At 53.5% G+C, this 22,679-nt stretch overlaps 1 protein-coding gene across 1 annotated transcript in view; it reads left to right on the top strand.

The window, feature by feature from the left end:
• The first annotated feature begins 6,574 nt into the window (after window positions 1-6,574).
• The window catches only part of SMARCD3 (SWI/SNF related, matrix associated, actin dependent regulator of chromatin, subfamily d, member 3), a 33,414-nt gene continuing 17,309 nt past the window's right edge, over window positions 6,575-22,679 (top strand). Inside the window, exons 1-2 of the mRNA XM_025291844.3 lie at window positions 6,575-6,727; window positions 8,244-8,384. Coding sequence (XP_025147629.3) covers window positions 8,346-8,384 — 39 coding nt within the window. The 5' untranslated portion in view covers window positions 6,575-6,727; window positions 8,244-8,345. The remainder of the gene's footprint in view (window positions 6,728-8,243; window positions 8,385-22,679) is intronic.

Raw genomic sequence — 22,679 nt, 5'->3', positions numbered from 1 at the left:
AATTTTAGATAGTCTGCAGAGCGTTGGAGTCGATTCGGTGATGATGATGTGTGTTGTTCAGTCGTGTCCAACTCTTTGTGGCCTAATGGACTGTAGCCCAGTGGGCTTCTCTGTCCATGGAATTCTCCAGACAAGAGTACTGGAGTGGGTAGCCACTCCTTTCTCCAGGGGATCTTCCTGATTTGATGATAAGTATGTAGAAAACTTGGAGAAGGCAATGGCACCCTACTCCAGTACTCTTGCCTGGAAAATCCCATGGACGGAGGAGCTTGGTGGGCTGCAGTCAATGGTGTCGCGAAGAGTCGGACATGCCTGAGCAACTTCACTTTCACTTTTCACTTTCATGCGTTGGAGAAGGAAATGGCAACCCACTCCAGTGTTCTTGCCTGGAGAATCCCAGGGACGGGGGAGCCTGGTGGGCTGCCATCTATGGGGTCGCACAGAGTCGGACACAACTGAAGTGACTTAGCAGCAGCATGTAGAAAACTAAGCAAACAAGCATTTTTTTGGAAAAGATAATTATTATTGCGGTACATCCACACAATGGAGTATTATTCTAAAAAGAAATGAGCTTATAAGCCATAAGAAGACATAAAAAGAGAAGGCTTAAATGCATATGACTAAGTGAAAGCATCCAATCTGAAAAGGCTACATTCTAACTATATGACATTCTATTAGTATGATGCTAATTAGCATGAATCTAACTGTATGACACTCTGAAAAAGACAAAGCTATGGAAAGATCCTAATGACCAAGATAACTATGTTGGTGTGATCACTCACCTAGAGCCAGACATCCTGGAATGCAAAGTCAAGTGGGCCTTAGGAAGCATCACTACGAACAAAGCTAGTAGAGGTGATGGAATTCCAGTTGAGCTATTTCAAATCTTAAAAGATGATGCTGTGAAAGTGCTGCACTCAATATGCCAGCAAATTTGGAAAACTCAGCAGTGGCCACAGGACTAGAAAAGGTCAGTTTTCATTCCAATCCCAAAGAAAGGCAATGCCAAACAATGTTCAAACTATTGCACAATTGCACTCATCTCACACACTAACAAAGTAATCTCAAAATTCTCCAAGCCAGGCTTCAACAGTATGTGAACCATGAACTTCCAGATGTTCAAGCTGGATTTAGAAAAGGCAGAGGAACCAGAGATCAAATTGCCAACATCTGCTGGATCATTGAAAAAGCAAGAGAGTTCCAGAAAAACATCTACTTCTGCTTTATTGACTATGCCAAAGCCTTTGACTGTGTGGATCACAATAAACTGTGGGAAATTCTTAAAGATATGGGAGTACCAGATCACCTTACCTGCCTCCTGAGAAACCTGTATGCAGATCAAGAAGCAACAGTTAGAACTTGACATGGAACAACAGACTGGTTCCAGATTGGGAAAGGAATACGTCAAGGCTGTACATTGTCACACCATTTATTTAACTTATATGCAGAGTACATCATGCGAAATGCTGGGCTGGATGAAGCACAAGCTGGAATCAAGACTGCAGAGAGAAATATCAATAACCTCAGATATGTAGATGACACCACCCTTATGGCAGAAAGTGAAGAAGAACTAAAGAGCCTCTTGATGAAGTGAAAGAGGAGAGTGAAAAAGCTGGCTTAAAACTCCACATTAAAAAAACTAAGATCATGGCATCTGGTCCCATCACTTCATGGCAAATAGATGGGGAAACAATGGAAACAGTGACAGACTTTATTATTTGGGGCTCCAAAATCACTGCAGATGGTGACTGCAGACAAGACATTAAAAGACGGCTGCTGCTTGGAAAAAAAGCTATGACCAACCTAGACAGCGTATTAAAAAGCAGAGACATTATTTTGTCAACAAAGGTCTGTCTAGTCAAAGCTATGGTTTTTCCAGTAGTCATGTATGGATGTGAGAGTTGGACCACAAAGAAGGCTGAGCAATGAAGAATTGATGCTTTTGAACTGTGGTGTTGGAGAAGACTCTTGAGAGTCCCTAGGACTGCAAGGAGATCCAACCAGTTAATCCTAAAGGAAATCAGTCCTGAATATTCAGTGGAAGGACTGACACCACCTGATGCAAAGAACTGACTCCTTGGAAAAGACCCTGATTCTTGGAAAGATTGAAGGCAGGAGGAGAAGGGGACAACAGAGGATGAGATGGTTGGATGGCATCACCGACTCGATGGACATGAGTTTGGGCAAGCTCCAGGAGTTGGTGATGGACAGGGAGGCCTGGCGGGCTGCAGACCATGGGGTGGCAGAGAGTCAGACACAACTGAGCAACTAAACTGAGCTGAACTGAGGGAAACAGTAGAAAGATCAGTGGTTGCCAGAGGTTAGGTTAGGAGAGGGAAAGATGAAGAGACGGAGCACAGAGGATTCTTAGGCAGTGAAACTACTCTGGATGATACTGTGATGCTGGACACATGTTGTTATACATTTATCCAAACCCAGAGAATGTGCACCAGCCAGAGTGACCCCTGTGGTCACCTATGGGCTTTGGGTGATTGAGATGTGTCAGTGTGTGTGTGTTCATCAGTAGTAACAGGTTTAACCGCTCTGGTGGGAGATGCTGGTTACAAGGGAGGCTGTGTGTCAGGTGGGGCGGGGGAGGGAGTATAAGGAAACTGCCCGTACTTTCTGCTCTATTTTGCTGAGAATCTAAAATTGCCCTAGGGTATTACTTGGCGGTCCCATGATTAGGACTTTTCCCTCTAACTACTGAAGGCCTGGGGTTTGATCCCACAAGCCACATGGTGTGACCAAAATTTAAAAAAAAAAAAAAAAAGCTCTAAAAAAATAAAGCAGGCTTAAGCTAAGTATGAACTCTAGAGAAAATAAAAGGTACCCAGGAAAAGAGGAACGTTCACAGTTTACTATATGGGCTCAGCCATGTTTCCTGGGGCCTGAAGTTTATACAATTGAGGGAGAAGTCTTCAAGAAAAGAACAACACTAAATCAGAAAAAAATCTGATCAAATCTCAGAGCAATTTCTGGAAGCTTTGTATTTTCACTGTCCTGACAAAGCCCAAACTCCTGAACAAGCATCCCAGACACCCTGCCCTGGACACGGATCTTCGCCTGCTCCTGCACAAATGGGGGCCGGCAGTGCTCAGCTTCTCAAAACTCAGCACCAACACCCCCTCTTCTGTGAATGTACCCCACTACTCCCTTCCCCAGGGCTTCCTGCAGGGCGTGGGAAGAAGCTGGAGGCGAATTTGAATCCCAGCTCTGCCACCTAGGAGCTACATGGCCTCGGACACATCCTTTGACCTCCCAGAGCTTCGTGCTTTATCTTCTATAAACACAAATACTAATGTCCGTCCTACAGGAGGGCTGGAAAGAACAAACACCTGATCCAGAGCTGGGAATGTGGGGAGGGCGAGAAAACACGTCTTTCTTGCTGTCTATCAGCATTAATTTTTCTTTTACTTGTGGTAAAAAAAAAGAAAAGAAAATTTACCATCTTAACCTTTTTAAGTGTAAGGATCTGTGGCATCAAGTACTATCACCTTGCTATTAGACCATCAGCACCACCCATCCACGGGGCTCTTTTCATCCAGCAAGCCCAGTTCTGTCCCATTAAACCCTAACTGCCCACTCCCCCTCCCCCCAGCCCCGGCACCCTCCGTTCTACTTTCTGTCCCCTCCAGCACTGGGACTGGCCCGGGGGACAGCGAAAGTGAAAGTTGTCCAGTCGTGTCTGACTCTTTACAACCCCCACCATACAGTATACAGTCCATGGAATTCTCCAGGCCGGAATACCAGAGTGGGAAGCCTTTCCCTTCTCTAGGTGATCTTTCCAAGCCAGGGCCCAGGTCTCCCATATTGCAGGCAGACTCTTTACCAGCTAAGCACAAGAGAAGCCCAAGAATACTGGAGGGGAAAAAAAAAAAAAAGAATACTGGAGGGGGTAGCCTATCCCTTCTCCAGCAGATCTTCCCAACCCAGGTATTGAACCAGGGTCTCCTACACTGCAGGTAGATTCTTTACCAACTGAGCTATCTATTTACATGTATTCATCCACCATCTGGAGCTTCCCTGCTGGCTCAGATGGTAAAGAATCCACCTGCAATGTTGAAAACCTGGGTTTGATCCCTGGGTCGGGAAGATCCCCTGGAGAAGGAAATGGAAACCCACCCCAGTATTCTTGCCTGAAGAATCCCATGGACAGAGGATCGGGCTACAGTCTATGGGGTCGCAAAGAATCGGACATAACTGAGTGACTCACACTTTCACTTTTCAACCCCCATATGGCCCAGAGGCGTCTCACACCCCTGCCCCACAGTCTGGTACAGAGCCAGGCCCACAGTAATACCAGCTCCAGGAGGAGATGCAGGACCCCTGAGCAAGATACACAGACAGAAGGTCTCAAATGGTTTCATGGTTTCCTGGCCTGATTTTACATAGCCGGTGATCAGAAAATATTAAAAGTCTAACAGAAGATACAGATGATTTTTGTAAGCATTTACTTATTTGTTGAATGGGTAAAATAGTCTAAATTCAAAACCTACAAGTGAAAATACAGTGGAAAGTAAATGTCCCTCCACTCCAACCTCCAGCCCTCTGGTGACCAGAGGCCACCACTGTGCCCATTTTCTCCTGGATCCTTCTAGAGGACTTGTGTGTGTGTATAGTGGAGCACTCACGAGCACATACATCACACATCACACACTTTGGCACACTTTGCACACCGTTCTGCACACTTTTCTTTTATTCCCTTGTCTCATCTTTGAGAGTCTTCTTTATCCTCCTCTATCAGCACACACAGGGTTTCCCTACTGTTTGATTGATTCATTGAGTGGCGTATTCATCTTATCACATGTACATCTGTCACCTGATTTATTTACTTTGTCACCTGCCAATGAACATTTAGACATCGCCAGTTTCTTGGTATTCAAGCAGCACTACAGTGAACAACCCCAGATCTCACTGACTCACGACTGAATTTTTTGTTTTTGTTTTTGTTTTTTCACGACTGAATTTTATATAGTGTGTATCTGTTAATCCCAAACTTAATTTATACCCCCATCCTCTTTGGTAATCCTACATTTGTTTTCTGTGTCTGTGAGTCTATTTCTGTTTTGTAAATAAATTCATTTGTATCATTTTTTTTAGATTCCACGTACAAGTGATATGATGTTGTCTTTCTCTGTTGCAGGCAACAGAACCTTATTCAGCCTTCAAAGAGAGAGGACTCTGACACATGCTGCAACGTGGAAGAACCTCGAGGTCCTATGCTAGTGAGCTGTCAGTCACTTAAGGGCAGCTATTGTAGGATCTCGCTTATGCCAGGCTCTCAAGATAGTCAGGTTCACGGAGATAGAGAGGTGGGCAAGTGAGCAGAGAGGTTCATCTGGGCTTCCAGAGTCCCTGCAGAGAGAGGAGCAGAGCTGGAGGGACCCACATGAGACCTTGGGGCTCCCCTGATAGCTCAGCTGGTAAAGAATCCACCAGCAATGTGGGAGACCTGGGTTCGATCCCAGGGTTGGGAAGATCCCCTGGAGAAGGGAACGACTACCCACTCCAGTATTCTGGCCTGGAGAATCTGACACATGCAAAGAGTCTGACATGACTGAGTGACTTTCACTCACTCACTCAGATTGAGACCATGAGTGTGCAAGCAGATAATGGGGTGGGGGATATTGGTCCGAACCTGTCCCAGCACATGTGTGTGTGTTTGTGGTGTGTGTTGGTGTGTGTGTTGTGTGTGTGGTCTCTGTGTGCCTGGTGTGTGGGGTGTGTATGTGTGGTGTGTGTGATGTGTGTGGTGTGTATGTGTGTGGTGAGTGTGTGTGTGTGGTGTGTGTGTGTGTGATGTGTGTCTGTGTGTGTGTGGTGTGTGGTATGTGTGTATATGTGTGTGATGTGTTTGTGATGTGTGTCTGCGTGTGTGGTGTGTGTGTGTGGTGTGTGTGGTGTGTGATATGTGTGGTGTGTGTGTGTATGTGGTGTGTGTGTGATGTGTGTGTGGGGGTGTGCGTGTGGTGTGTGATGTGTGTGGCAGTGTGTGTGCGTGTGGTGTGTGTGTGCATGTGTGCGGTGTGTAGTTGTGTGGTGAGTGTGTGTGGTGTGTGTCTGTGTGTGTGTGGCGTGTGGTATGTGTGTATATGTGTGTGGTGTGTTTGTGTGATGTGTGTCTGCGTGTGTGGGGTGTGCGTGTGGTGTGTGATGTGTGTGGCAGTGTGTGTGCGTGTGGTGTGTGTGTGTGGTGTGTGTGTGTATGTGGTGTGTGTGATGTGTGTGGGGGGGTGTGCGTGTGGTGTGTGATGTGTGTGGCAGTGTGTGTGCGTGTGGGGTGTGTGTGCGTGTGGTGTGGTGTGTGTGTGTGGTGTGTGTGTATGTGGTGTGTGTGTGATGTGTGTGGGGGTGTGTTTGGTGTGTGTGTGGTGTGGTGTGTGTGTGTGTGTGTCCTGGAGTGGGTACCGCCTGCGATCACTCGGGATGCTCTGGCGGTCTGGGTGAGCCCGCGGAGAAGCAGGCGCGTCTACAGACCTCCAGCGCATCCGTGTTCAGCCCGAAGCTCACGACGGGCCTGCGAGCCCGGGGATCACAAATGCGGATGCACGGGGCGACGCCGTCCGCTCCGATCCCTAACTCATTATTAAGCCGCTCGCTCTTTGCAGACGCTCCCTGCGCCTCCCCCGCTCCGGGCTGCGGCGGCGGCGCAGGCGCCGGGCCGAGCCGAGCGCCGAGCGGGGAGCGAGTGGCCGCGCTCCGGGCCGGGGTCCCGGGGGAGCAGGTGAGCGACCCGCGCCGCGCGGTCCCCGGGCCCCCAGAGGAGACGCCGCCGGGCCGCGCTGCGCCGGCGCCCCGGCCTCCCTGTTTGTCGGTGCCCGTCTTGCCTGCGTTGACATCACCCCCCTCCCTTGCCTGGCACCCCTCCTCCCCCACCCCGCCTGCTATCTCCTCTTCTCCCGCCTGCCTGGCATCCCTCGCCCCCCCCCCCCCCACGTCTGGCATCTCCCCCGCCTCCCCTGGCCTGGCATCTCCCTGTCCCCCCCACCCCCGGCTGGCACCTCCCTTCTTTCCCCTGCCTGGCACCTCCCCTTACCTGGCAGCCGCCTTCTGCTTCTTCCTCCTCCCCTCCTTCTTTCCTGACTGCCCCCCCCCCCCCGACTCTCTCCCTCCCCTGCAGGGCACCTCCCCCACTCCCTCTCTTGCACCTCTTCCATGCCTGGCAGACTCCCATCCCTCCCCTCGCATTCTCCCTCCTCCTCACCCCTGCCTGGCATCTTTCCCTACCCCCCCAGTACCTCCCCATTCTCCCCTGTCTTTCCCCTCTTTCCCTTTGCCTGGCACCCTCCTGCCTGCTACCTTCCTCTCTTCCCCTGTGTCTGGCACCCACACCCCTCCCCATCGCCTGGCACTTCCTCATGCTGCTCCTGACTGGCACCCTCTGCCTCCTCCCCACTCCCCCCCTGGCACCTGCCCTCCTTCCCCAGCCTGACATCTCCCTTCCTGCCCACTGCCTGCCTGGCACCTTCCCTGTCTCCACTTGGCATCCTCTGGCCTGGACACCTGTCCCCCATTCAGATTGTCCCCCTGTCTCCCACCTTCCCGCAGGTTACCTCCTCCCAGCCCTGGCTTGGTATTGTCTCCCCTCTTGGCATCATCCCCATCTCATTGCCTCCCCTTCCTCCTCACCCTTGCGGCCAACACCACCTACATGTGATCCTCAACTGCTCTCAAGCCCCCCCCCATACTTACCGAACTGCCCCCCGACACCCCACCATCTGCCCTGATAGTGACCCCCGCTCCCAACTGTCCTGCTCTCGCGTGGGAGTGAAGCCAGGAAGGCTGTGCACACAGGGAGGGCTCAGTGTGAGCTGAGCGGAGTACAGAGCAGGTCAGCTCTACCTGCTGGCCACCCCCAGGATTCCCTTGGGATGGGGCCTGAGCTCCAGAAGGCATCCAGCTCCCATCCTGGCTCACAGTCCACCTTTCCATTCTGCCAAGTCTCCCAGATTGGCCTCCCCTGCCAGGGCCCAGGCTCTGCCTGCATTCTCTGCTCTCATCCTCCCAACTCTGCCGGGAGGACCTGGCCTCGGACAGCTTTCTGCTCTCACACCAGTCCTTCTTGGACCACCCAGCCGGGCTGGCTCCTGCTCAGTGCACCTCCTGCCTTCCCCAGACCGTGCCAGGGAATGCCCCACACATGGGCCCCTCTAGCATCTTCCCCCACCTCCTCGGGCCCACTGTGAGTCTGCTCTGTGCTCAGGGTCTGGGCCGCCCCTCCCACTGCCCTCTTCTTTCAGATCCTCCTCAGAATGGCCCTTGGTGCTGCAGGCACGGTAGGCTCTGGGCGCGGGCACCAAGGGGGCACTGGATGAGTCCCCCGCTGCAGGACCCTGCCACCTATGACCGCAGGCCTTCAGCACCCGCCCGCCGTGGTACAGGTAGGCTCTGCCTTCCCCACCAGCCCCGGAGTGGCTGGGCCTCTGCTCACACTCCACGGCCCCCTCTTGGCACTTCCGCCCCCATCTGGCCCCTGGCAGTGCCTCTTCTCATGCCCTGCGAGGGCCAGAGCCTCTGCCCAGACCCTGCTGCCAGCTCCCCCTACCCACAACCCCCGCCCACCCCTACCACCCATCTTGCTCGGGGGGTATCTTGTCCGATACAAGATACATCTTGCATCTTGTCCCTCACCTCTCGCCGTCCCTGGGCCCTGCCTTGCACGGCCATTGGAGCCAGGGATACGTGAGCCTGAAGCCAAATTTTTGCTTCATGTGAAAATGGTCTGGGGGCTCTGGCTTGTCCCACTTCCTCCTTCCTTCCTTCCTCCTGGCTTGTGCCCAGATCCCCCCTAGACACACACCTCTGTGCTTCTCACCTGTGTGTGAGTGCTCACATGCGCCCATAACACCCCACAAACACACACACTTTCTGCAGCCAAGGGGAACCTGCTGAGCTGCGGTACAACTTGGGCCCTGGAAACCTACCCCGGACATGCTAGGGCGCACGTCTTCAAGCCTTCTGAGCCCCAGGCAGGGCTTTGTTTGGGGCGGGAGGGGTGATGGTGGCGCCCTGTTGTTGGGTGTCTGGTGGCGGATAGTCCCGTGCTGACACGAGGCAGGCCCGGGCTCAGGGGTGCTCTCAGGCCCATTGCACGTGAGTTGGATCCTCCTGAGTCTCCTCCCGGCACCGTGGCAGAGAGGGGGACAGCCTGGCTAGTCCCAGGGTGGTGTCCCTGGTCCAGAAGGAAGCACTGAGGCACTGCGTGGAAAGGCTGCCTGCCCCAGAGCCCAGACCATCCATGGGAGGGGGTTGGAGCCCAGTCTGAGCTCTCCCAGTCCAGCCTCACCAGTGGGCATCACCTGGTAACATATTAGGTGCTGTCGGGGGCCCTGGAGGTGTGAGGGCCCAGTCCCTGCCCTCAGGCTGGCAGTCCAGCAGAGGGAGCAGACTTGGCCGGCCGGCCCACAGGAAGTGCCCTAAGTAGGGTGATTTGAAGTAGGCTTTGGAGAACAGGGGGCTTCCCTGGTGGTTCAGCTGGTAAAGAATCTGCCTGCAATGCGGGAGACCCGGGTGCTATCCGTGCATTGGGAAGATCCCCTGGAGAAGGGAAAGGCTACCCACTCTAGTATTCTGGCCTGGAGAATTGTCCATTGGGTCGCAAAGAGTCAGACACTATTGAGCGACTTTCATTTTGGGAGAACAGGAAGGTGGGGAAGACTGGTGATGCGAGGGTAGGGGGTGGACCAAATAAGAGTGCTAGTCTCAGCTTCTCCTCCCTCGGAAAGAGCAGAGGAACTTGCTTTCCTGCCTGGACTGCTCTGAAGTCCAAGGCAGTCCTGCCCCTCTCTACCCTGCACCCCTCTGGTAGGCTGTGCCCGGGGTGGTATGGGGCAGGGGCAGCCTGGCTGGCCCAGAGATGGAGCAGCACTGGGTGGCAGAGAGGCCATGACCTGGTGCTGGTCACCGCGGAAACAGGTGCAGCTCATCCAGGCCCCCAGACAAAGGTTGACCCCCTATCCTGCAACCTAACCACCGGCAAGGTTAAGGGCGAATGTGTTCCTTAGTTTGTGGGGTTGGATTGTAAAGGTGTGAGCTAGTCTACTAAATACATTCTTCCCAGGCAGCTCTGAAGTTCTGGGGCATCTGAAGGTGGAGGCCAGGTCAAATGTGGGGCTGGTTGATGGGAAGTCAGCCGAGTTTCCCAGGTACCCCAGAGCCAGGCCTCCACATGGTGAATCCTCGTGAATTGCAGTTGCTCTGGGGTGCACTGAGATAATCCCTAAGGGGGTCCCCAGCAGCAGTAGGTGGGTGCCCTGGGCTGTTCCAGGCCTTTCCCAGAGGACCAGAGGAGGTCACCTAGCTGAAGGGGTGGGTGGAGAGGGAGGGGAGGCTTGAGAAGACCCCGGGGGGTCAGGAGGCTCTGGGAGCAGTAAGTGCACCTTAGTGACCCCTGGTCCCCGAGAGGCCCCGGTCATGCAGTGAATCGAGGGTTCAGTCTAAGACTCCTGGGGAGTTGGGTACTCTGACCTCCCCACGTGATGAAGGTGGTGAGGAGTGAGATGCTGTGGGGTTTCTGGCGTTATATTTTGGAGTCCCCATTACCATAAAAAAAAGCCATGGACTTCCTTTGTGGCTCAGCTGGTAAAGAATCTGCCTGCAATGCAGGAGACCTGGGTTCAATCCCTGGGTTGGGAAGATCCCCTGGAGAAGGGAAAGGCTACCCACTGGAGAATTCCATAGCGGTCCATGGGATCGCAAAGAGTCAGACACAACTGAACGACTTTCACTTCAGTACCATAAAATTGGCCTTCATTCTGCGTGTGCACTTGCAGGCAGGGAGCCGGCTTTGACGCCCGGCGGCTTGGGCACGTGCTGTCATTTGGATGCTGACAGGCCCGTGCCAGCGTCTCGACGGCGCGAGGGGTGGGCAGGCGGGCCAGGCGTGCACAGCTGGAGCTGTCTTCACCCCAAATGCCCGCAGTGTGATTGCAAGTGAGAGCTGGTTGTCAGTGAGCTGTGAGCGCGGAAGTAATGAGCTGAGGTGTCACCTGGAGAGGTGTCACCGGGGGACCCAGAGCCACAGACACTCAGGATGAGCACACGGCCCTTGATTTGGGCTGGATTCTGAGCCCTCTTGACTCGCTGCGCCAGAGGGTTCAGCTGCTGCTGGGGGACACTCGGCCAAGGGTGACTGGGCAGCCATGGCTGTGTGGGACCTGCAGACCCCCAGTACCTCACAGGGGCCTGTGGGGACATGGCTGAGGGGGACTTTGTGGGGGGACAGCCATGGCGGTGTGGGACCTGCAGACCCCCAGTTCCTCACAGGGGCCTGTGGGGACATGGCTGAGGGGGACTTTGTGGGGGGACAGCCATGGCGGTGTGGGACCTGCAGACCCCCAGTTCCTCACAGGGGTCTGGGGGACCGAAGATGAGGGAGACTTTGTGGGGGGCGGCCATGGCTGTGTGGGACATCCTCAGCCCGACCTATGTCTCGATCTGCTTCCTACGCTGTGAAACCCATTTCTCTGTCACCCGAACTCACTTCCAGGAAATGTGAGAAATCGCCTCAGGAGTCTGTGGCTGTCCATGCCTTTACTGGAATGTAACAAACTTGGATCATCTCCCGTGTCGGCCTTCCTTTCCAGACGGAAGAACATTCTGGGGCTTGGAGTGAGGAGCAGTACGCTGTGAGGGGAGGGCAAGGGAGGAAAGATGCACTCGCAGTACGCTGTGAGGGAAAGGCAGGCAGGAAAGATGCACTCGCCTCGTTCCAAGAGAGCTTGAGGTGGTCTGCAAAGACACACAGAGTGAGGGGCCCGGGGCAGAGGACCGCAGGGCGGGGAGGGGACGCTGCGGCCCAGGGTGAGGTGAGTGGGAGGAGGCCCGGTGTCACAGGGCAGTGTTAAGTGTTAAACTTACAACAGGGCAAATGTAAGCAGTTACAGTTGCCTGTAAGACAAAAACCTAACCATTTGCCCCCCAAAGACTATGATTTCTGGCCCACAGACCCCGAGAAGTGTCTCCCGTGAGGTGATGTGAGGGGAATCCTGTGTGACAGTTTTAGTGACATCCTCAACAATTCCACAGCAGTTTCCTCGGGCGCAGCCGAGGGCTGACAGAACATCGTGGCCATTTAAGTCCTGCTAACTGTGCTCAATCCAAAGATAAAACTTAGAGCAACTGGAAGGATGCACTGCCTGTTAGTATCTACAACAGTTTCCAGTATGTGTCAGGCAGCAGGGAAGTCTATTTAAAATCAGGAATCAAGTACAGAGTCACATTCTTGGGGAAGGGGATTATCCTCATAGGAAAATAAAGACCTCCATCAGTTCATCTGCCTGCAAAGCAGGGACCCAGGTTCAATTCCCGGGTTGGGAAGATCCCCTAGAGAAGGAAATGGCAACCCACTCCAGTATTCTTGCCTGGAGAATCCCATGGATGGAGGAGCCTGGCGGGCTGCAGTCCATGGGGTCACAAGAGTTGGACACGACTGAGCGACTAAACCACCACCACCACCAGTATGTGTGCCCGACAGCTGAGCCTGGGTACGGGAAGGGACCAGCCACACACCCTTACCCCCAGGTCCTGAACCCGCCGAGGGCTAGACACAGATGCCAGGGATTTAGCATTCAAGTCTTGACTTAAATACCACTTCTTCAAGGGGCACTCTCTCCCCACCTGAGGTGTCAAGTTCCACCTTCTTATGTCTTATGCATACATGCTAAATCGCTTCAGTCACGTCCTACTCTTTCCGACCCTATGGACTGCAGCCTGCCAGGCTCTTGTTCAGGATAGTGCTGGGGAAAAAAACACAAAACTATGTGTTTTTTTATGGTCATGCAGCTTGGGGGAATCTTAGTTCCCCGACCAAGGGTTGAACCTGGGTCATAGCAGTGAAAAGGGCAGAGTCCTAACCACTGGGCCACCAGGGAATTCTCACTTTCTTGAATGAATGAGCAGATGAATAAGGCAGTAGGAGAGAGCAGGTGGCCCTGACAGCTGACCCTAAAAGAAGCCTGAGATCCCTCTGCACTGTTGACCCCACACTCTCTATGCGCCCACAACCCAAGGGTGGGCCTTCCCGGCCTGCCCGCCTTGACCTGCCAACACCTGAGCTGCTCCGGGGGCCACACCTGGGGCAGTCCCTCGCAGATAGAACCTGTTCACCGTGATCCAGGAAATCCATCCCCTCTTCAGTCGTTTTTGTGGTGAGGGAGGCTCTTCCTGCAACCTTGGTCTTGCCCTTGGAGTTACAGAGAATGGACCCCTTTTCTGCTTCCATGACAGGCCTCCTTGGAGACTGAATTCTGCCCTCTGCTTCCACGACATCTGACAGCCTCCAGCCGCTTGGAGGCAATTCTCCCACAGGCCCTGCATCTGCTCTGGGGAACGTCCAGCTCTTGTCTCTTCAGACAGTCCCTACCTGGGGGCCTGTGCCGGCTGCTCGGACCTTGGCACCCACTGGGAGAGCAGGACACATAGGCTTCCGGGTCCCCCAAGCCTTCTTAGAGACTGAACTCTGCCCGGTCCCTGCCCCAGCCGACCTGGGCAGAAGCACTTAGCTCTCAGGCTCAGCGTCTGCAGTTAAGACGAGGCTTACTACCTCGTCAAGAAAGGTTCAGTGCGATGCTGCAGACCGAGCTCTCTGCTCAAGGCCCGCACACCATGGCTGGCCTCGGCCCCTCATCACCGCTGGGTTAAAACGTGATGCTGGGCGCTGTGCCGCCTCCAGGTGTCGTCTGTAGACCCCAGGGCACTGCTATGGTGACTCGTGTCTCCGTAGATTCCAGCCCTCTGTGCTTACTGCCGCGGGTTGTGTTGGAGTCAGCGAGAAGCCCCGGGGGCTTTCCGCACGCCCCCCATCCCAATCCCCGCAACCTCCACCCCCCAGCAAGAAGGGCATCTCCGGGTCGGTTCTGAGAACTTAGGTGCGGTTACCTTGTGAGCCTCCGCCATCTCTCCAGCAGCATCTGGCCGTCCAGCCGGACGCAGTCTTTAGGAGGCCTGCCTTCTTGGCCTTTCATGACTTTTTTCGCTGGAAAAAAAAAGTGTGGTCCTCCGTCTGTCCTGGACTTGCAAACAGATTCCTTCCGGTCTCCGCAGCTGAATCAACAGCGCGGGCCCAGGTGGGTGGGCTGGAGGAGGCGATGCCGGCGCGGGGGAGGGTCCTGCCGGTGGGGGCGGGCCCGAGTAGAGGGAGGGGAGGCTGACGTCCGCCAGCCTGAGAATCCCACTCCCCGCTACCCCCACCGGCAGGTGCATCATGTGCTTTTGCTTTTGCTTGCCTCAGTTTCCCCTCTGAGCCCCAATTTTATCACCCCTCCCCCTATTTTGGTGGCTCAGATGGTAAAGAACCTGCCTGCAATGCAGGAGACCCAGGTTCGATCCCTGGGTCGGGGAAGATACCCTCCCTCCCCCCGAGAAGGGAATGGCAACTCACTCCAGTATTCTTGCCTGGAGAATCCCATGGACAGAGGAGCCTGGGGGCGGGCTCCAGTCCTTGGGGTCCTGAACAGTCAGACACGACTGAGCGACTCTTGCTTTCGCTTTTTCCTTTACCCCCATTCTACCCAGGCCCATTCCTTCAGGAGAAAACAGTCTTAGATAATATGCCCCCTGGGGGGTGGACAGACCCCACTTTCTTCGCAGCACCTGAGGCCCAGTGCTGCGACTTCAGGAAGGAAGTAGGGGAAGAAGGCTGGAGTCAGACTAGGACAGCCAGTGTAGACCGAGGGCTTATTGGGGTTTGCAGACTCCCGTGGCTTAACTGATTTATCTTCACCACAACACTGTGAGTTAAATATGATCATCACCACTTTTAAGATGGGAAACTGAGGTACACAGAGGCTAGGGAACGTCCCAGTGGTCAGGGAAGAGTCCCAGCTGAGTTCTGTCCACTGCTTCCTCAGAAGGGCCATGACCCAAACCGCAGCCCCCAAAGGGCAAAGCAACCAGCCCTTTATACGTGACCCCTTTCACCCCAGCTCTGAGGCAGGGGTCAAAGGCTAGTTGTCATGGTCTGCAAGATCCACCCTACTTCCCATTGATTGCTGGGTCTCCAGGGACATGGACTTCCCACATGGCGCTATTGGTAAAGAATCCACCTGTAAGGCAGGCGATGCCAGTTCAGATCCCTGGGTGGGAAGGATCCCCTGGAGGAGGAAATGGCAACCCACTCCATACTGTTGCCTGGAGAATCCCATGGAAGAGGAGCCTGGTGGGCTACAGTTCATGGGGTTACAGAGTCGGACATGACTTAGCATGCACACGCATGCATGCCCTAGGGTGTGAGAGACTCAACCAACCCCTAAAATAGGGAACAGGATGCTGTGTATTGTACAGCTCACACCCCTTCAGAAAGAGAGCCCCTCAACTCCATCTGTGTTGCCAGATTTCCAGTGTTTTAAGAGATTCTGAGAATCTGGCTTTTTATATGAAAGCTTCCCACTTTTAAGGTTTTTTTTAAAAGTGTTTTGAGACGCACTGTGGGCTGAGTGAAGCCTGTCTGGCTCTCCCAGCTTGCAGCATCCACCTCGAGCTTTCCTTACCCTGTCACCTGTCACCTGTCATCTCTTCTAGCCTTCAGGCCCTGAACTTACATTGGTGTTTCTCAGGGGGCCCCAGTCTGAGACACACAGCACGAAGGGTTGCTGTCACTTTAGGTGGCCTCCTGTCATCAGTGAATCAGAAACAAAATGCAGAGTCTTGTCAAACACTCAAGGACCCTCTCCCAGGCAGAGAAGCATCATTCATCAGTTCTCAGAGATATGCTGCTGATGGGAAGGGCCGGAGCCTTGGAGATGCTCCCTGTCGACTTGTCCATGTTGTAAACCCAGAGCAGGGGGTGCTGGGGGAATTCAGGATGCTTGTGACAACCAGCGGGGGTGAGGGAGCAGTCAGATGATGAGCGGAGGAGAACGTTGACCTTGAGATCAGAACATGAGCATTTGAGCCCCTACTGGCCGTCTGGCTCTAAGTCAATCATTAACCTATGTTACTCATCTTTAAAATGGGTATACTAATGGGGCTTCCCTCATAGCTCAGTTGGTAAAGAATCTGCCTGCGATGCAGGAGACCCCGGTTCAATTCTGTGTCAGGAAGATCCCCTGGAGAAGGGATAGGCTACCCATTCCAGTCTTCTTGGGCTTCCCTTGTGGCTTAGCTGGTAAAGAATCTGCCTGCAATGTGGGAGACCTGGGTTTGATCCCTGGGTTGGGAAGATCCTCTGGAGAAGGGAAAGGCTACCCACTCCAGTATTCTAGCCTGGAGAATTCCATGGGCTGTATAGTCCATAGGGTCACAAACAGTCAGAGCACAACTGAGCGGCTTTCACTTTCACTTTTCACTAATAGTAAACCTATTCGTGGATGGCTCAGCAAGTAAAGAATCTGCTGCAATGCAGGAGACCTTGGTTCAATCCCTGGGTCAGGAAGATCCCCCGGAGAAAGAAATGGCAACCCACTCCAGTATTCTTGCCTGAAAAATGTCACAGAGGAGCCAGGTGGGCTACAGTCCAATGGGTCACAAAAGCCAGACTTTTCATTTCCTGGGATGTTGAAAGAACCAAATTAAATCAAGAATATTGAACCGTTTTATCAGCTGTTAAGCTCCATAAAGATTCATGTGTTCATTTGGAGGCCAAACAACTTGACAAAGTTTCTCCCAGTAGCTTGAGTAAGACACACACAGGTGGCCTGAATGCAGTGTGCTAGTGAATATTTACAACTGGCTCTTGACAGGGTGGGAAGGGGGAGCTGAAATCTGATTTGTATCATCTGCTAATTTCTGTGGTATAAATACTCTACCGGAGCTGATTTTAAACTACCAACATGACACTCCAGCACATCACTGGGTATTACTGTGACTGAGTAAATTTGCTGCCAACTGAGGGCTAAGCCAACAGGGTGTAGATCATTTGGAGAGAGGACTTGTCCTGTGCATTTTTCAGTACATTCCATAAAGATTTGGATGAAGAGAGACGGTCCCACTCACTGGATTTATGAATGATGCTCAACTGGCAAGCGGGGGGAGGTAAATATATTGGATGAAAGAATTGAGATCCAAAAGCTCTTGAGCTGGAATAACCGCTTAATTCTTACAAGAGGAATATCCTCGAATCCAAAAAGGCAACTTTAGAAGTATGGGATGGGGAGAGATGTTTTGTTACAAAGTAGAAAGGGAGTCAAGTTTTTAATTGACAGGAAATTCGGTACAAGGCCAAAGTGGGGCGGGTGTTCACCAGAGAGTGCTGTGTTGTGAACAGTGAGGACTTCATTCAGTCCTCTGTGACTTAGAGGATTTTCACACGTGTCCTCTTGTTGCCATTTTCCTACTCACAATAATGCAGTGAGAGAGGGGAGATGATGCTGAACCCATCTTAGAGACGAAGAGACTGAGGCTAGAGAGCTTGGCCCTTTGTCCTCCCATCAATAGGTGGTGGAATGAAGACTCAGACTCAGGTCTTCCAGCCCCCAGGGCCTGCCCTGTGTTCTGCTCATAAGCACATCACTCTTTTTTTTTTTTTTTTACTTTTTATTGGAGTAGAATTGATTTACAATGTTGTGTTAATTTCTGCTGAACAGCAAAGTGATTCAGTTATACATATATACACATCCTTTTTTTTTTTGGCCTCACCACATGGCTTTCTTACTTGCTGGACCAAGGATTGACCCTGGACCCTCGGCAGTCAGAGGGCACAGAATCTTAACCACTAGACCGCCAGGGAACTCCCATCTTTTTCCTATGCTTTTCTATTATGCTTTATCCCAGGATATTGAATGAAGTGCCCTGTGCTATTCAGTAGGACCTCGTTGTTTATTTAAGCACACTGTTCTGAGCACCCTGTGTTCCGTGGCTTCAGGCAAACCAGAGGCTGTGAGGGGGGCGGCTGGGTGCGGGGGCATGGAGCCCAAGGAATAGTGAGGAGCAGTGTTGAGAGGATAAGTTTGCTAGACCTGCCAAGACCAAGTGCCAGACTGGGCAGCTTTAATAATGGAAATGCATTCTCTCACAGTTCGGAGGCTGGAAGCCCAAGACGTGGGCAGGGCTGGTTCCCTCCGAGGGCTGTGAGAGAAGGCTGGGCTCCAGACCTCTCTCCGTGGCTGGTAGGCCACTGCCTTCCACCTGTGTCTCCTCACATTGTCTCTGTGTCTGCCTGTCTCTGTCATAACCTCCCCAGTTTTATAACACCAGCCATATTGGATTAGGAACACCTTAGTGACCCACCTCATTCTAACTTGGTCACCTTCTTAAAGACCTCATCTCTAAAGATGGCATTCTGAGGTACTGGGGTTGGGTCTCCAGCAAAGGAATCGGGTGGAGGGAGGGGACGCCATTTTCCCATAACAGGGGACTTTGAGAGCTGCCTTCAGAAGGTGGTGGTGGTGGTGGTTTAGTCGCTCAGTCGTGTCTGACTCTTTGCAACCCCATGGACTGTCCAGCTAGACTCCTCTGTCCATGTGATTCTCCAGGCAAGAATATTGGAGTAGGTAGCCATTCCCTTCTCCAGGGGATCTTCCTGACCCAGGGCTTGAACCCGCATCTCCTACATTGCAGGCCGATTCTTTACCAACTGAGCCATCAGGGAAGCCCGTTCAGAAGGTGGCGTCCTATCTTATGAGAAGGGAGTTAATGAGTGCTGGGTGGCCAGAACCTCCAGGAGGTGACCTGGGTCACACCCACCACAGGAGGAACCAGGGCCCCGAGGAACAGTTTGACTTGCTGCCACCACGGACTCCCTTGGGCCTCTTGGCTGCCGGACACCAGCTTTGCACCCGGCTCTGCGTGGGAACACGCGGAGGTGGTGGAAGGCCTCCAGCGGTTCTTTTCCACAGATACGCGGGCAGTCTGGTACCCTGTGGGTACCTGGCTCAGCAGTACCCACAGCCCGTCCTCGGGCAGCTCTGCCGTTGCTCAGCCCTGGTGCCCCCACTGTCTCTGCCAGGGTTTGGGTGCAGCTCCCAGAAACTCACAGATTTCACCATCACCCTGGGGCCTGGCTGTGGCTGCTGATGGCCCTGCCACTGTCACCAGGGCCAACGGCCCCAGCAGGTCACAGTCCCTCTGAGGAGGACGCTCTCGGGGGCGTTTGCTGATCTTTTCCGCAAGGAAGCCCGGAGCTCTGGGGTGAGGTGCACTGGTCCTCTCCTCCCCACTCCTCGCGTTGCGGCTTTCGCCGTCGGTGGCAGGAGCTGCCATGCGCTTCTCCGTCTTCCATGCTGTCCATGCCTTCAGCCCCGTCCGTTCCCACTCAGTCCTCAAACTCAGAGTCCTGGGGGCCGAGGCTGTGTCCAGTGTGTGAATCAACGGTACCTCGTACAAGACATCACATAGCGGGGGCTCACTGGACACAGGAAGGGGCCAGGAGCAGGGGGCAGGGGTCGGGGGCGTGGCGGGAGGCCCCGAGTGTCCTTCAGATGCCTCCATCAGCAGCTCCCAAACCTCAGCTTCCCTGGACCCGACAGGCAGCCTTATGGGTTCCTCTTGGGTTTCCTTCCAGTTGATTCACTACTCGTGGTGGCTTCTCAATGTCTTCCCTCCTTCCCTGAAGCCCCTCCCACCCTGTGTACTCATGGTCATTCTCCAGTCAAAGAAGCTTCCAGTGGTTTGGGTAGAACCCAGACTCCCCTGTGGCTCCCTGGCCACTGTGAATAATTGCCTGGCCAACCTCTCACGGCTGCCCTCCTGTGGGACTCCTGATGGCCCGCAGCTGAGGGCTCTGAGGGCTCCTGTCTTCAGCAGTGCCCTAGCTGGGGGGTGGTCGGCAGCAGGACCCAGAGGTCAGGCAGGGGCCGAGCCCACAAGGTCCCGCAGGCTTAGCGTCGGAAGCTAGTAATAGCAGGCGCTTCATTAACAGTTCACTCTGCGCCAGATGCTGTGCTGGTCTGCCCACATATATGACCTCGTTTTAATCCTCACATCCACCATGAGTTAGGTGATGGGCTCCATGTCTTGCAGACGGGGAAAATGAGGCTCAGACTGGTCAAGTGACTTGTACTTATTTATGGTCATGCAGAGGCTGAGCCAGGCATGAACCCAAGACTGTCTGATTCTAGAGTTGTGATTCTCAACCCTGGGCAGTTTCACCCTCCAGGGACAAAGGACAGTGTCTAGAGGTGGGGAGAGGAGCGTACTGGTAGAATTTATTGGATAGAGGCCAGGGATGCTCCTAAGATCATACAATACACGACGGCCCCACAGGAAAGCATTGTGTGCGTGTTAGTCGCTCAGTCATGTCCAGCTCTTTGCAACCTCATGGACTGCAGCTAACCAGGCTCCTCTGTCCATGGGATTCTCCAGACAAGAACACTGGAGTGAGTAGCCATTCCCTTCTCCAGGGGATCTTCCTCACCCAGGGCTCGAGCCTGCATTGCCTGCATTGCAGGTGGATTCTTTACCATCTGAGTCACCAGGGAAGCCCACAGTAAAGCATTATCCAGCCCCTAAATGTCCACAGTTGCCACAGGTGAGATGCCCCGTTCTTGAGTCCAAGCTCGGAGTCATCACTCTGAGGAGCTTGCAAGAGACCTCACCCAGGGCAGTAGGTTCAGGGCCTGGGGGAGGACAGGACTCCAGAAGAGATGGAGCAATAGGCAGGGCAGTAAGGCCCTATGGTCACAGCTCTGGCCCAGGACAGAGTGGCTTGCCATGGCCCAGGCAAGTGCCCAGATCCGGGAGAAGGGTATGGGTCAGGGCAGGCCGAGGGGCTACCTGGAGGGGATTCACTATACAGGTCGGGGGTGAGGGCACCTGCTGGCCTGTTACACAGGTTTGCGGAAACCAGGAGTGATCCCCCAATCAGGTCCAGGCCTTGAGACCACCCACTCTGTCTCCCCCTGTCTGCCCCATTGTGGGGCTTCATGAGCAGCTGTTTGAGCCCCAGAGATGTCCGGGGTGTGCTGTGTGGGGACATGGGAGGGGGCCAGCCTGGCTTTGACCATGACGTCCTTGATCACGGGCGGGCTTCCCAGACCGTTGTCTCTCAATCCCACATACTTTTGCCTGGTTGCCCAAGAATCCTCGGGCCCTCTGCACACAGATGGAGACTTCTGCCTTTTGCTCGGATCATTTCTCCTACCTTCTTAGACCAGATCGGACCCTGTGAGTTCTGCACACCCATGACCATTGAGTGGTATCAGGAAGGCAGGACGAGGTGACACTGGGGCTGCCCACAGCCTATGGGCAGGTAACCACGTGTTCCCAAAGGAAGCACCTGGGGTGATTCCTGGAGGACAGGGAGATATCCCAACATGGTAGACCATGTGAGTGGGTCCCAGCCAGGAGTTCCATGGATGCACACATATGCATCCATCTGTCCAGCCAGGAGAAGCCGCTGAAGGGTCCACTGATCCACCCACAGGAGCAAGGAGCCAGGGGCCTGTTCAGAGTTTAATTAGGATTCATTTTTTTTGGCTAAAAGGTAATTCATACACAGGAACTAACGCAACTTCCTCCAACACATTGACATGAATTTTAGACACCTTGATGGCAAGTTTTCTGGAATTTATATTCCCAATGTTTGAAACATTCTGCTTGAGATTTTTGGAGAGTGAGTTTTAAAAGATAATTGAGGGTAATTCAGCTTAAATGTGCAGGCCTCTGGGGATCTTGATTTCCTTCTTTAAAAAACAGGTGTTTAGGGAAGGTGGAGGAGTGTGTGTGTGTGTGTGTGTGTGTGTGTGTGTGTCCCCAGCAGGAAGGCTCTCCATGAAGGGACACCAGAGAGGCAGATTGAGATGAAGGAGAGAAGCCAGGGAGGGACCTTGACGTTGGGAGACCTGCTCTGCAGTCCCAGCCCTAGAACAGCATAGCGGCTTTGGGCAGGTCACATACCTTCTTAGCGCCTCCTTTTCCTCATCTCTAGAAAGGGAATCCCAGCCCCCACAGGACAGTTAGACCTTTCAGTTAGACCAGTTAATGAAAGTGCTTGAGCTGATGTTGTTGTTAATCCTGCTAACCTCAAGCACAGATTGTAACACCACCCAGCGTTTGGAAACACGCTGGAAATCTTGAGTAGACTTGGAGTGGGTTCTCATTACTCACACCTTTGAGATATTGGGGCTTCCCTGGTGGCTCAGTCAGTAAAGAATCTGCCTGCAATGCAGGAGACCTGGGTTCGATCCCTGGGTTGGGAAGATCCCCTGGAGAGGGGAATGGCTACCCACTCCAGTATTCTTGCCTGCAGAATTCCATGGAGCCTGGTGGGCTACAGTCCATGGGGTCGCAAGAGTTGGACACAATTGAGCGCCTAATACCTGAGATATTGGAGTCTCTGCCATGTGCCAGATACTTGGGATTTATCCACATATAGGACATTAAGATCCTGGTCTTTGTGGAGCTTACATTCTAATGGGGGAAAGAGAAGAGAAAGGCTAACGTACTAAATAAGTAGATGATACAGGACAAAGAAAGGTGTTCAGGACTTCGGAAAGAAACCCAGGAGGATGAAAGAGATAAGAATGTGTAGGGGGGAGAGAGAGGGGGAAGGGAGGCTTCTAACAGGGTGGACAGAAGTGTCCCATCGAGAGGGGGACATTCAAACAAGGACTTTAGAGAGGCGACAGTGTTAGCTGGAGGAAGCATGTTCCTGGTAGAGGGAACAGCAGGCTCCAAGCTTCAGGAGTGTCGAGGGCCTGGGGTGTCTGGCCGGGGCGGAGAGAAGAGGGAGGGGTTGCAGGAGAAGGACACAGAGGGAGCTGGGAGGGGCAATGGGACTGGGTCCTGGGACCCCCAGACTT

This window comes from Bubalus bubalis, chromosome 8 (assembly GCF_019923935.1).
Source record: "Bubalus bubalis isolate 160015118507 breed Murrah chromosome 8, NDDB_SH_1, whole genome shotgun sequence".
Lineage (NCBI taxonomy): Eukaryota > Metazoa > Chordata > Mammalia > Artiodactyla > Bovidae > Bubalus > Bubalus bubalis.
The sequence above is the reverse complement of the archived record's forward strand: the minus strand, read 5'-3'. Positions and strand labels throughout refer to the sequence as shown.